At 32.9% G+C, this 11,964-nt stretch overlaps 1 protein-coding gene across 3 annotated transcripts; it reads right to left on the minus strand.

Moving 5' to 3' along the window:
- Positions 1-4,211: 4,211 nt before the first annotated feature.
- On the minus strand, positions 4,212-10,435 carry LOC112454455 (tetratricopeptide repeat protein 17). 3 transcript variants are annotated; one of them, XM_025015864.1, is made up of 16 exons: positions 10,016-10,435; positions 9,582-9,838; positions 9,390-9,501; positions 9,084-9,310; positions 8,689-8,976; positions 8,281-8,618; positions 7,978-8,191; positions 7,657-7,900; positions 7,344-7,568; positions 7,020-7,188; positions 6,378-6,539; positions 5,832-5,992; positions 5,555-5,712; positions 5,245-5,470; positions 4,893-5,156; positions 4,212-4,813 (listed from the first exon to the last, which is right to left on the minus strand). In XM_025015864.1, the coding sequence occupies exons 1-16, from the start codon at positions 10,175-10,177 to the stop codon at positions 4,658-4,660; spliced, it is 3,363 nt and encodes a 1,120-aa protein (XP_024871632.1). In that variant the 5' UTR covers positions 10,178-10,435; the 3' UTR covers positions 4,212-4,657. The 3 variants fall into 3 exon arrangements, with proteins under 3 accessions (XP_024871632.1, XP_024871633.1, XP_024871631.1); XM_025015865.1 differs by having other exon boundaries at positions 5,555-5,673; positions 7,008-7,188; XM_025015863.1 differs by having other exon boundaries at positions 7,008-7,188.
- Positions 10,436-11,964: the final 1,529 nt, after the last annotated feature.

The raw sequence follows: 11,964 nt of genomic DNA on the forward strand, positions 1-11,964 counted from the left end.
ATTCAAATTTCAACTTGAATTTCAAATAAAATCTCGACGAATTATATCATTTTGAATTTGTTACTTTACATTTTTGTCGACCCGATTTTGTTGCTCAGTCCTTATCAGAAAACCACCCCTAGTTATTCTATCTTGCACAACATCTTAAAAATTCAAATTTCAAGAAATATATCGATAAATTATATCATTTTAATTTTGTTGCTTAACATTTTCATCAACTCCGATTTTGTTCTCCGCCCTTATCATCAGAAAATTATTTCTAATTATCTAGCACTACATCTTATAATAACATTTTCAAGGAATATCTCGACGGAAATCACATCATTTTGATTTTGTTGTTTTACTTTTGTGATAATAGGGGTGGAGCAACAAAATCGGGATCGACGAAAATGTAAAGCAACAAAATTAAAGTGATATAAATAATCCATCAAGATATTTCTTTAATTACTGGAATTTTTAAGGTGTTGTGCTAAGGTGGGATTAATTACAGTTGGAAAATTTGTGTTAAATATAACATAAATCACATGTCCCAAACGGTTCACTCAAATTTTTGTGTTAAATTAAAATAATATGTTAAATAGTAACACCAATACTATGTTAATATTTTAACAGAATAGAAATGTAATTTTGATCGTAATTTGAAGTTAATTGTAAGTATAATTAACATAACTTTTATGTTAAATCTTATGTTGAATTATCTCCACTTCTGTTATAGAGTAAAAGCAACACTCTTCTTCTGTTTCTATTAAATACTATAAATTCTATTAAATTCTAATACATTTAATAAATACGTTTAAATTGTGTTACTTTAACATATCTTTTAAATTATTTTAATAATTTTACATTTTATATTTGTTAAATTCAATTAACATAGTAGACATATATTAAATCTACACATGTATATATTGATTACTCTATACACAAAAACTTTAACCAACAGATTTTTTCACAAAAGTACAAAAATTTTCTAAGAATACATAGGGATGGTTTTTTCATGGTAGAGGTGATGTAACGAATTTGGGAATAGAACAAAAAATTAGCAATAAAATAGCACTAAATAAATATGTCATTGTTTTTTTAATCTTGTTTTTTTTATGTGGCTGTACTAACTTAAACTTAAGCTAGCACAGCCACTGTTTTCTTCAAAATAGCTGCAGCAACAAAATTTAGAATAAAGCAACAAATTAACAACAAAAGAGCACTAAATTTCTATGTATATATGTATGTTTTATTTGTGCTAAAGTGGCTATCAGCATAATAGACATTATTTTTTCAATATCTCTTAGTCTCTGAAATGTTGATAAAAATATGAAAAGTCAAATTTTCTTTGAAGATATTTTTTCACGTTTAGAACTGTTTACCAGCCGAAATAAGAAATTGCTATGTAATTAAGTTTACACCTGCCGTATTTTATTTCTGCAACGTTTCAGATTTTAGAAATTTTTTTAAAAGGTTATCAAACCTTCTCTGCAAGTTTGAGAAGAAAAATTAAAAATACTTAAGTAAATAAAATTTGTTATTTCAGATTTATTTTAACCCTTAAATGCCACACCTCTCAAGAATCTCGTAAATGACATGAGGGGTCTAAAAGACCTCAGCATGAAAAATGTCTCCTTACTCCTTGATTTTTTTATCTTTAGTTATAAAAAATTTTTTCAATGTTGTTCAAGGCTTAGAAAAGAGAATAAAATGCTTATATTGTTAAAATTTCAATTTCAACATAGTATAAAAAATAATTAAGTAAACTGGGTACTGCTAAGTGTACAACCGGGTAGGTCAATCACTCAACTATCATCAATGGGAGCATGAGCTCCATTTTTGGCAAGAACATTTGAAAACATTTCATTCTAAAGGGTCTGGGAACCGCTAGATCCCACGGGGCATTTAAGGGTTAAAGTAATAAATCTAAGAAAGATAATATATTTATCTTTAATATTTTTAATTTAAAATTTTAATTTTTAAAATATTATAATATTATAAGTAGTTGACAAGAATAAGTGATATATTTTAGTGTTACATTTATTATAATTGCAAATTTAAATTTTTAAGTACTGTAAAGTTGTAAAGTTGTTTTAAAAAAAGATGCTTATAGCTTGGTATATTGTTTAAAAAGTGAAAGTCAAGAAGCGGATAGGAGAAAGTCGCGAAGAGAAGCGCGAGCGTATAAGCTGAACGCTGAATAAACATAGTTATTAATTCTTTACAAATTAATATTTCGCTCTCAGTAATTCGATCAGCTTGGAACCCAAGCTATTACTTAATAACTATTAGAAAAAAATTTTTAATTCTTCGTGGTTCTTTTATTATATTTCTTGCTATATATTTCGATATATGCGTGTATTTTAATACATATATTATGCGTATTCTCTGATTCTCCTGTTTTTCCTATTACATAATAAAATAAAATTCCGTTTTGATTTCTGACACATATATATTGTATACATTTTATATATCTATATTTGACATATTGTTTATATCATTTTAAAATAAAGATAAAAATAATTTAAGACACCGACAGAAGATGCACAGCAACGGAATTGTAACATTCCTATTAATTTGTAAAATAAATGTATATAAATGAAATTAATGTCCAAGATAATTAATATTTTGTAAAATAATCATTGCGCGCATTTTATATTTTGTCTGTTAAATAAGTGTTAAAAAGGAACAAAATTAATTTGTAAATATAAATAATCGCAATTGTTAAATGTCATCATATATTTCAATTAATTCGATTTTTCACATAATCAATCAACGTCCATAAGCTCATTGTGCAGGCAATACTACGATCTTACGGAGTTGACTTGACCGAACTGTCGCGCGCATTTGCATTACCGACGCGAGGTATTGTATCCGGAGATGCTACGATCGCACGGAGTTCACTTGATGGAACTGTCGCATTACCGACGCGATACCGACACTGTATTCAGTAACACTAACGATATTATACTGCTATTATTTTACGATATTATTCGTATACATAGGGCCAGTCTCACAGTCTCCGATTAACGTGATTCTCCGATTAAACTCACTCTTCGTCTCTTTCTAGGGGGATAGTTAGAAAGAGATGCAGAGTGAGTTTAATCGGAGAATCACGTTAATCGGAGACTGTGAGACCGGCCCATAGCATATGTATATGTATATGTATTATACATATGTCTATGTCCAAAACGATTATGGATTTTCTGTTAGGTGCAATCATATAAATCCTCGATATTGCAGTGAATGAATCAAATTGCGCTTGGGAGCTTTGGAATGGCAAAGACCGTGATAAATAATAAATAAATAAATGCCCACCTGTATATAATTGTTCCACCGACACCCGATGCATCTTCTCTGGTCTCCTTCTCCTCTCTTGTCTCTCTCTCTCTGTTGCCACTCACGACTCTCCTATGCTCACGATTCATACAATTTACGCACGAACGCACTCGTGCAACGCTCGTTCGCGAAAACATAAATTAATAGCATTAAACCATTAAAACATACCGACCACGGCGACCGCGCGGCACTTTGTATGGTCGATGTGACTTTATCACATCACAACGAAAAAATACGCTCGCGTAAAAACACGATCCTTTCGACTGAATTTAAAGTAAAGGCGGAAAATCCGCCTGTCATGTCATCGCGAAGAAATTCGTAAATAGCACGGTCACGTCGGTCACACTGAACAATTTCAAGCAGCAGGATCAACTATTGATCAACCACATGGAGTGAATGCTGGCAATGCTGAATGCTGCACCTGTTGCTCCCATCTGCACTTTAGTGCACTTTTCGCGCTTTTAACGACAGTAAGTATAATACAATCACGTTTTGCAGCAACTATATTATCTCGTATTATGATATAATTAAGCGATATCCGAACCATATGACTCCACATATATATTTTTCTTGCATTTCAGCTGGACTTAAACTAAATATATTTTGCGAAATACGCATTTTATAAAAAAGAACTATATAATATAAGGTAATGTAAAATAAATTCTCTCCAATGTACGAACACCGAATCTATACTACGCAATTGTCAAATACTAAACTACGATTAAATTACAGTTCATTACAGTATTAATTATAGCTGTATTTGTTAAATAAACGCGTTGCGATGCCACTCGACTCAGAATTAATCTGATGAAAAATTTGAATATAACACCTTCACTTGCTGTCGCGCGATTCGAATTTTATACAATTCTAGTGTAAGCAAACAAATGTCAAGATCATTGCAAAATTCATTTTTATTCGATGCTTTTTACATTTCAATAACGTACTCATGGCATAATCACTGATACAACAAGAATTATCACATCTGTGAGAATAAACAATATCTATATAACAGATAATTAAATAATACATTTAAAAATGTGCTCGTTTTCTTAAATCTGTTCTATTTACTTCGAAACACCGATGCTAAATTTAGAAATTTTACGTGAAAATATATCTTGTTCAATTGTGAAATTTTGTAATAATTTAACAAAATTTGTGTCATTATCCAACCATTTTTTTTCTTCATTTTAAAATTATATAATTGCAATACACATAGCCTATAAGAATTGCTTCTTTATGGTTTTTAATACTGTAACATTCTTCCTCATGTTCCACATTAACAATATAAAAAGGCACTTTTATCAAATTACTTCGCATTAACAATTTGCAAAAAGTAGTTTCACAAAATATTCCGCAATATCTCACTCATTGCAAATTTTTTATCGTCAAACAACAAGAAACATAGTATTACTCGCAATCTCGTAATAGCTGGCTCGAAATTTGGATCGAGTTCAAGTGAAGATCTGTAGAAACTTGCAGCGGTCTCGAAGTCACCCTGTAAAAAAAAATGTGAGTTAAATGTCTGCTTCATTATGTAATACAACTTGTAACTGGTGTAATAATATTTAATTTACCAAAGCAGCATGAAGATTAGCGACAACATAATGATTGATTATGAAGTCCGGACCAATTGATAGTGCTATCTGAGCGATTTCGAGGGCCTCGTGGAAATAGTTCTGCGAACTAAGTAAAGACGCCAGATTCACAAGAAGTATGTCTTGCATATCCTTTGGAGTGTTCTCTAAACTTTGCCACATGCAATCCAATGCTTTGCGACTGTCGCCTGCCACGCGCCAATAAAATGATGCAGCTATTGCCAAGGTCCAAGAAGCATAATGCTAATTCAAAGCAACATATATTGATTATAATGTTACGCACCGAATACGTAAAACACCGAATATGTAATTATAGGATCTGATAATTCACCTTTTGCAAAGCAAATGCAATTTTGGTCCCGAGTCCTTGCAAAGTTTCGTTTTGCGTTCCAGTTATCATCATCAGCCACTCGGCCATATCGAGTTCAGCTTTATATTGCAGTAACTGCGAGAATTGCATCACCTCTGTTACACGACTCATTTCAGAATTACTCTTATTACATACTGGCTGTAAGTTTGGGATATCATTGTCCAATGACTCGATCTCATCTTCGATGCTAAAATCGAAGAATTAATTTACAAATAATTTATATAATATATGTGTATTATAGTATATTTTTCATAATTTGCCGATTACGTACGTTACATTTCGTCGTATAAATTTATGAAATACGAATAAAGAAGCAGCCCAGTCCTCATACTTGAGCTCGTCGCATTCATCCTTATTTGGATAATACGACTCCTTTTGATTGTCAGACATCTTATCAAACGATGAATCAGTATATGTATATAGCATATCCTTCGATATAAAAATTATTTATAAACCATTTTAGGGATTTATAAATTAAATATATGAAATAATATAAAGTGTTATCTTATCTTTAATGTGTAATTTTATCGTGAGAATTGCTTGCTTACATTATCTGAAATTTTAGTCATATGCACATGTGGTTCATGTAGTTTAGTTGCGCTATTAGGAAGTAATAAAGAATGTATAAGACCTTGGCGCACATGTTCTTTCTTACTGTAGTATGATACGTCCAATAATCCAATTTTGTGATTACTCCAACAATTCATCCCTATAACAACAGTTTTCATCTATCAACTGGGATATAGTAATAGAAAATTTGTTTTTAAATTTAATTTTGAAAAAAAAAACACTATAAAAAAAGCATTAGCTCTGCATTTATGCAGTACATCATGTATATAAAATCAAATCAAATTACATGACATCCAAAACAGGTAAAATAATAAAAGAGGCATAAAGAAATAACAATAATCTTTATTATATACTATTATACAAGGAAAAAAACACAAATAACAGGACAAAATTATGACAAAATTAAGTTTTGCTCCAAGCAAAAAAAAACAAACGTAAATTCACGATTGTGTCAAATAAAAAGTACATAGCACACAGTCTAAAAACGGAGTCTACTCTTAAGATATATGTGCGAAAGTACACACCTGTTCTTTCTTCTGTCTCTGTTGAAACATACTTATGTTTACAATTCTTGACTTGCCGTTTACGTAAAAATGTATCACTTGCTTGTAAATTATATTTAGTAAGTAAGACAGAAGGCAGGTTCGTAGAATGTTTGTGTAAATTAATTCTTTGTTCTTCACAGCCTGTGATTATGACAATGTTTGTCATTACTCATCACAATAACCTGCGTCTTTTAGAACACAGTACCGTCAACAGTGAACAAAATTAATCAACTGAAAAAAACATATCCTGTGCAAATTCAATTACAATAAAAAAATAATTGCAAAAAAAAATTAAAGATTAGAAAATGTTAAAAAATAAAGAAAAAATCAAATTAAAAAGAAATAAGAAAAAGAAGTGAGAAATTAATCCATACTTTTTTTTCTTTCTTTTACTTTCCCTATTATTTTTAATTCGTTACTTTAAACTCTATAATTATCACTATTTACAATAAAAATAAATTATACACCTTTCATAGAATTTGTGCAACATAAACAATATAAAATAAACGAAAAATAACGTGAAGATGTGCAAAAGATTATATCAAATATTTAAAAAATGTGTTAAAACTGTCTCATGAAATTGTGTTAATTATATACATTTATACATACCTAGACAATTACCTGTAATAACATTAAATTTTTCGCGACAGGCTAATGTTTTCAATAACATTAATGCCCTACCGTCATACAAATGTGAATCCACCCTTAACGCTTGTTTCAAGTAATGTATAGCCCCTGTATAATTTCCTTTTATATTTAATAATATACCAAACAAAAAATTAGTCATTGGCTGAAATATAAATTGCAAAATATATAATTTTCTTTGTCCAGTCAATAAGTAGATTTAAAAAATGGTCTTTTTGAGTATTGTGGAAATATTATTTGTGTATAAAAAAAAAGGTCTCTTCCTATGATACAAAATTTAATTATATTCTTCATGCATACCTCCACAGCATTAATTTGTAAAGCTTTGTCCGTAATTCTTAAAGCATCGTCAATTAAACCTACTTTGTGGTGTATCGAAGCTATACTTATTAAAGGTACATCTTTAAATTCTTTAGGAACATTTTCCAATGCTAATTGAAGACAATCCAAGGCTAAACGAGATTTTCCTACTACTCTCCAATGTAAAGATGCGAGCATAGACAACACCCATGGAGCTGCTACTTTCTGTTTGAAAACATAATTAATTTTTTTTATCAGAAAATTATGATTATGTATGTATTGTATGTAATAATAAGAAAATAATAAATTATACCGCTTCAGTTGCCGTCAAAATCCTTTGACCAATTTCTGCCAAGTCCGCAGTTTGAACTAAATTATGTAGAAATGGTTTCAGAGAAGCGTCCGGCGAATGCTGCTGCATAGTCGCGTCTAGTAACGTATGCGTAATATATTTCTCATTAAACGATTTAGGTGATTGGCATATTGGTGGATGCCATGGTAATGGATGCTTCTTCCATGGCTCTATATCAATCAATTCATTTACGAACAAATGTGTTCTAGTAACATATAGAAACATAGAGAGAATTAATACATTATATGATATAATACAGAAAAAAGTTTCAAGTACACTTACGCGTAACCTTTGTTTTCAGGCGATAAATAAATAGGTAAATATTGTTTTCCATCTCCAAACATTAGCATAGAACTATCACAGTCGGATATCTTTGGCCAGTGATCAGCTTCAAACTCTTCATTTCCCTTCTTAATTTCCACATTGTGATATTTTGGACTCTTTGTTGGTGACGCAAATAAATTATTATACTCTATATTTAATTCCGTCATCATGTCTGTAACAATATTAAATAGATTTTACTACTTGCAATATATAGGTTGTAAAATTCATAAAACCTACATCTGCTGCAAATTACAAAAATACCTTTTGTGATACGATTACTGTGCTCCTTCACTTGTTTTTGCAGATTTTTCAACAGGTGAAGACTAACATGAACATTCTGTAGCATATTCTCAGCTATTTTTTTCCTATCTCCTAAATCCATGTAAGATAATACAATGTTATTATCGATATGATGAATTGACCTCTCAACCGGATTTATCGCGAGTAAATGCAGATTCTGCTCTCGCACAAAAGCGAGCTTAATTTCTCTGGTGGCAGATTTAATATTTTGCTCCCAGAGCATATGCTCATAGAGTTTGAACCACTCCTCCTTCCAATCCTGATACGCATGTATCTCTGACAACACATTCCGCAAGCGTCTGTAATAACCATAATCATAAACGTTTTTCAGCACAGTTGTTTAAACGAGGAATAATGATATGAACTTACTGATCAAATAACAGTAAAGATGTTTCTAAGAAACGATGGCATAATATGGCGTACTTAATCTGTTTGGCCTCTATCATGTCGGGCGCCAATCTCAAACAGTTATCATAGCACGCTGCAGATCGATCGAAGTCGCCGAGAGATGTGTAAACATGGCCCAGCGCCAGATGATGATAACTCTCTGTTGGATTATGATCTATCGCCGCATGCAAAATAATCGCGGCTTCGCCAGAATACCTCGCAGCGTGTAAAATGCCGGCAGTAGTCAGAAGAGGAATATCGCGATATTGCCTTAATCACGTACAATGCTTTCGTTACGAGATCAGTAAAATTACACGGTGGTCTTCCGGCGACGCTTTTTCTCTAGTATCTTCTAAACGAGTTTCTTATTATATTACCTTGGAGCGCATACAATCGCTCTACGACTGCACTCTAAAGCATTGTAAGCATTTCCCATAATCCGCCAATAAATCGACGCTAGATTCAAGTATATCCAGGAGGTACTATTGCGAGATAAGCTATAGGCAAGTTGATGACCAAATTGATTGAGATCAGTGTTCAACGGTAGATACCTCATTAGGCTGAGTTCTTTGCGCTGCGTAAGATTCTTTCGGTTCTGCATTGCCTGATACAACAAAAATGGCATTACAGATATGTTACAGAGTTACGGTATGAAGAGCAATGTTACGAGAGTTGTCACTTACTTTAAGATGTTCGAATGTATATATACTGAAATCTAATGGAAATGTTCTCCGACAATCTGGAACTGTTTGTTTACTGTTAGCCACCACGTTATACAACATGTAATCAGTTTGGCTGTAATAGAGAGATAGAGAAAGCATTATTTCAACATTCAAGTATTTTCTCAAATTCAAATATTACTTATAATCACTCACTCTATCCCATCTTTAAGTCTATAATCGATTACAATGCTAGCATGTACGTCGACGTCAGCCAACGACTTGTCCCACGAGAAACAGTCAGAGTTGGAGCTTTCCGCATCAGCCATGCCTAGACCAACAAACTGATTGTCAATGGATACCTCCTGCCTCGAGATCTTTTTGTATATGGCATCGGCCGTTTCCCTGCGTTTTTCCTGCTCGAGAAATCCCAGAAGGTCATACGGTCGGCGCATATCAAAGACACTGTCGTGCTGAAAATGTGAAAAGGAAGGTTGGTTCAATGCCAAGCAACCAGACATATCTATTAATAAAATTGCCAGGTCATCAAGAGATAACGTAATGTTTTACGTTTACATGTGCAGTTCTATTGAAAAGATCAGAATCAAACGTTTCCATTGAATTATATGGAGAAAATGGGCAACACTCACCTGCGGCTGAATTCTCCCATTTTCCGTGACATACCAATGCTTGATGGCCGAGATTTCGAGTATCACCGCGAGCACCGTGGCAATCCTGCAGGACACGTTGCGCCGGGTCATTTTCCACGATATAACCCCATACAACGTGTCACGGGCTTCATCGTCATTCATCGATTCTGCGAGAGAAACCCAGCGGCGTAGACCATGACTGCGTCGGCTGCCGGCTGCGAGAACACGCGTGTTTCTGTCCAAGATGCGCCGCGCACAGCAAGATTCGCGCGAAAACGTCTATTGCGTCGCGTATTTCCTGCCGGAGTCCGGAGTGCTTCAGGGCTTCAGGACGATTCAAAACGTACGCGATCGGCGATTACGTCGATCACGACGCGGTGCAACGCGGTGTCAGTACTTGACTATCATCAGAGAGAAACCTGAGAGTCGAGAGAGGCCATCCCGGCCTTTGTTGCATTTTCCGACGCGCCGCCTGAGAAAGTGCAACTCAACTACGTCGTATCGCTCGATAACCGCACATGGTTTGCGTCCGTGCTAATGGTTCGTGTCCGAACTAGCTGGAGGGGATATTCTGGCCGCGGCGGCCGCGCTTCCATCTTGCGTATTCCAATTAATAACGAATTACGATAATTAAAATTACAAAATTAAGATTACATTCTTCAAAATTATTACGAATTATCTCATAATTTTGAAAAATATAATTGTAATTTTATAATTTTAATTTTCAGATAAATGTCAAATTTTGCAAGCAAGAAGCTATTATTTGAGCGTTGATTCAAACCTTTACATTTATGTGAAATTTATAATAATTAACGATAATTTTTAAAATGTGAAATTCTATAGATAAAGAATAAACACCGTTATTATCTTAATCGTCTTCTGTTGATTTCGTATAATATATCCGGCATTAGTATCATTAAAAAGAATTATATATGAAATAAAGGTAGAAAAAACTGAAAAATATAATAAAATTAGAAATAGTTAGATATTTCCAAATTTGCGAAAGTTAATATGTTCAGAGTGTTCTAAAATGTCGAAATATTGCATTAAAATCGCATGTCCGTACGTATATATGTGTATGTGCAAATTTGATGTCCGTGTTTGCTCTAACTTCCGCAAATTTGAAGATATCGATCTATTTCTAATTTTATTATATTTCTCAGTTTTTTCTACCCCTATTTCATATATAATTTTTTAAGATTTGGTTGATTAGACCCAGCTTTATACGCGATCAAAGATCCATAATTTTGATCGCATATAAAGCTAAGTAATAGAAATATAAATATGTTATGCTGGATATTCTATTTTTTTTACGTTTTAAATTAATTTTTAATATTAACTAGATATCACAATCACAAACGCGCGCTACGCGCGCGCTATTTAGCTTCAATATTATACATAATTACTACTATTAACCCTTTAAATCCTTTATACATTTACATATATAAATTAAAATTTAAAATCTTTAAGTGTCCTCTGATATATGTAACTTGTTTTTATCTGATTACATCCGATAAAAATAGATCAATCTATAGAGGCCCACCACCACCCCCGCCGATTCCGATCGGCGGTCCTCTTTTATTCTCGCTTAATGGAAATGTAATTGCTGAAAGGAATTAAAAATTATTCTCTACTTTTTTTTTTTTTTTTATTTTAGATGGTGATTCAGATGTATCTTCAGTCATGATACAGCCAGCAAGCGACACAAATCGACACAAACGTCGTTGTATCTTTCTTTTTTGGCAATGAGTAACAAAGACAAAACGACACTTGTGTCGACTTGTCACTTGCTAGAAAGTTTCCTATATATGTTTTAAAATTTGGCCGTTACTTTACTTTCTGCCCTAGGAAGGAAAGTGACCACTTTCGTTCTTGTTTGGCGGGAGGAAAGTAACAACTTTTCTCCCTGGCGTGAAATTGGCCACTTTCGTCCCTCTCTACAAACATGG

Source organism: Temnothorax curvispinosus, unplaced genomic scaffold, assembly GCF_003070985.1.
Source record: "Temnothorax curvispinosus isolate PA1 unplaced genomic scaffold, ASM307098v1 QBEX01005075.1, whole genome shotgun sequence".
Lineage (NCBI taxonomy): Eukaryota > Metazoa > Arthropoda > Insecta > Hymenoptera > Formicidae > Temnothorax > Temnothorax curvispinosus.

Excerpts from the sequence above, each read along its gene's own strand:
- LOC112454455 (XM_025015863.1), bottom strand. The coding sequence starts at position 10,177 with ATGAATGACGATGAAGCCCGTGACACGTTGTATGGGGTTATATCGTGG. Across the intron at positions 8,192-8,280 it reads CAGTAATCGTATCACAAAAG|ACATGATGACGGAATTAAAT; the intron begins GTATTTTTGTAA and ends ATATTGTTACAG. Across the intron at positions 7,569-7,656 it reads TTTTGACGGCAACTGAAGCG|AAAGTAGCAGCTCCATGGGT; the intron begins GTATAATTTATT and ends GTTTTCAAACAG.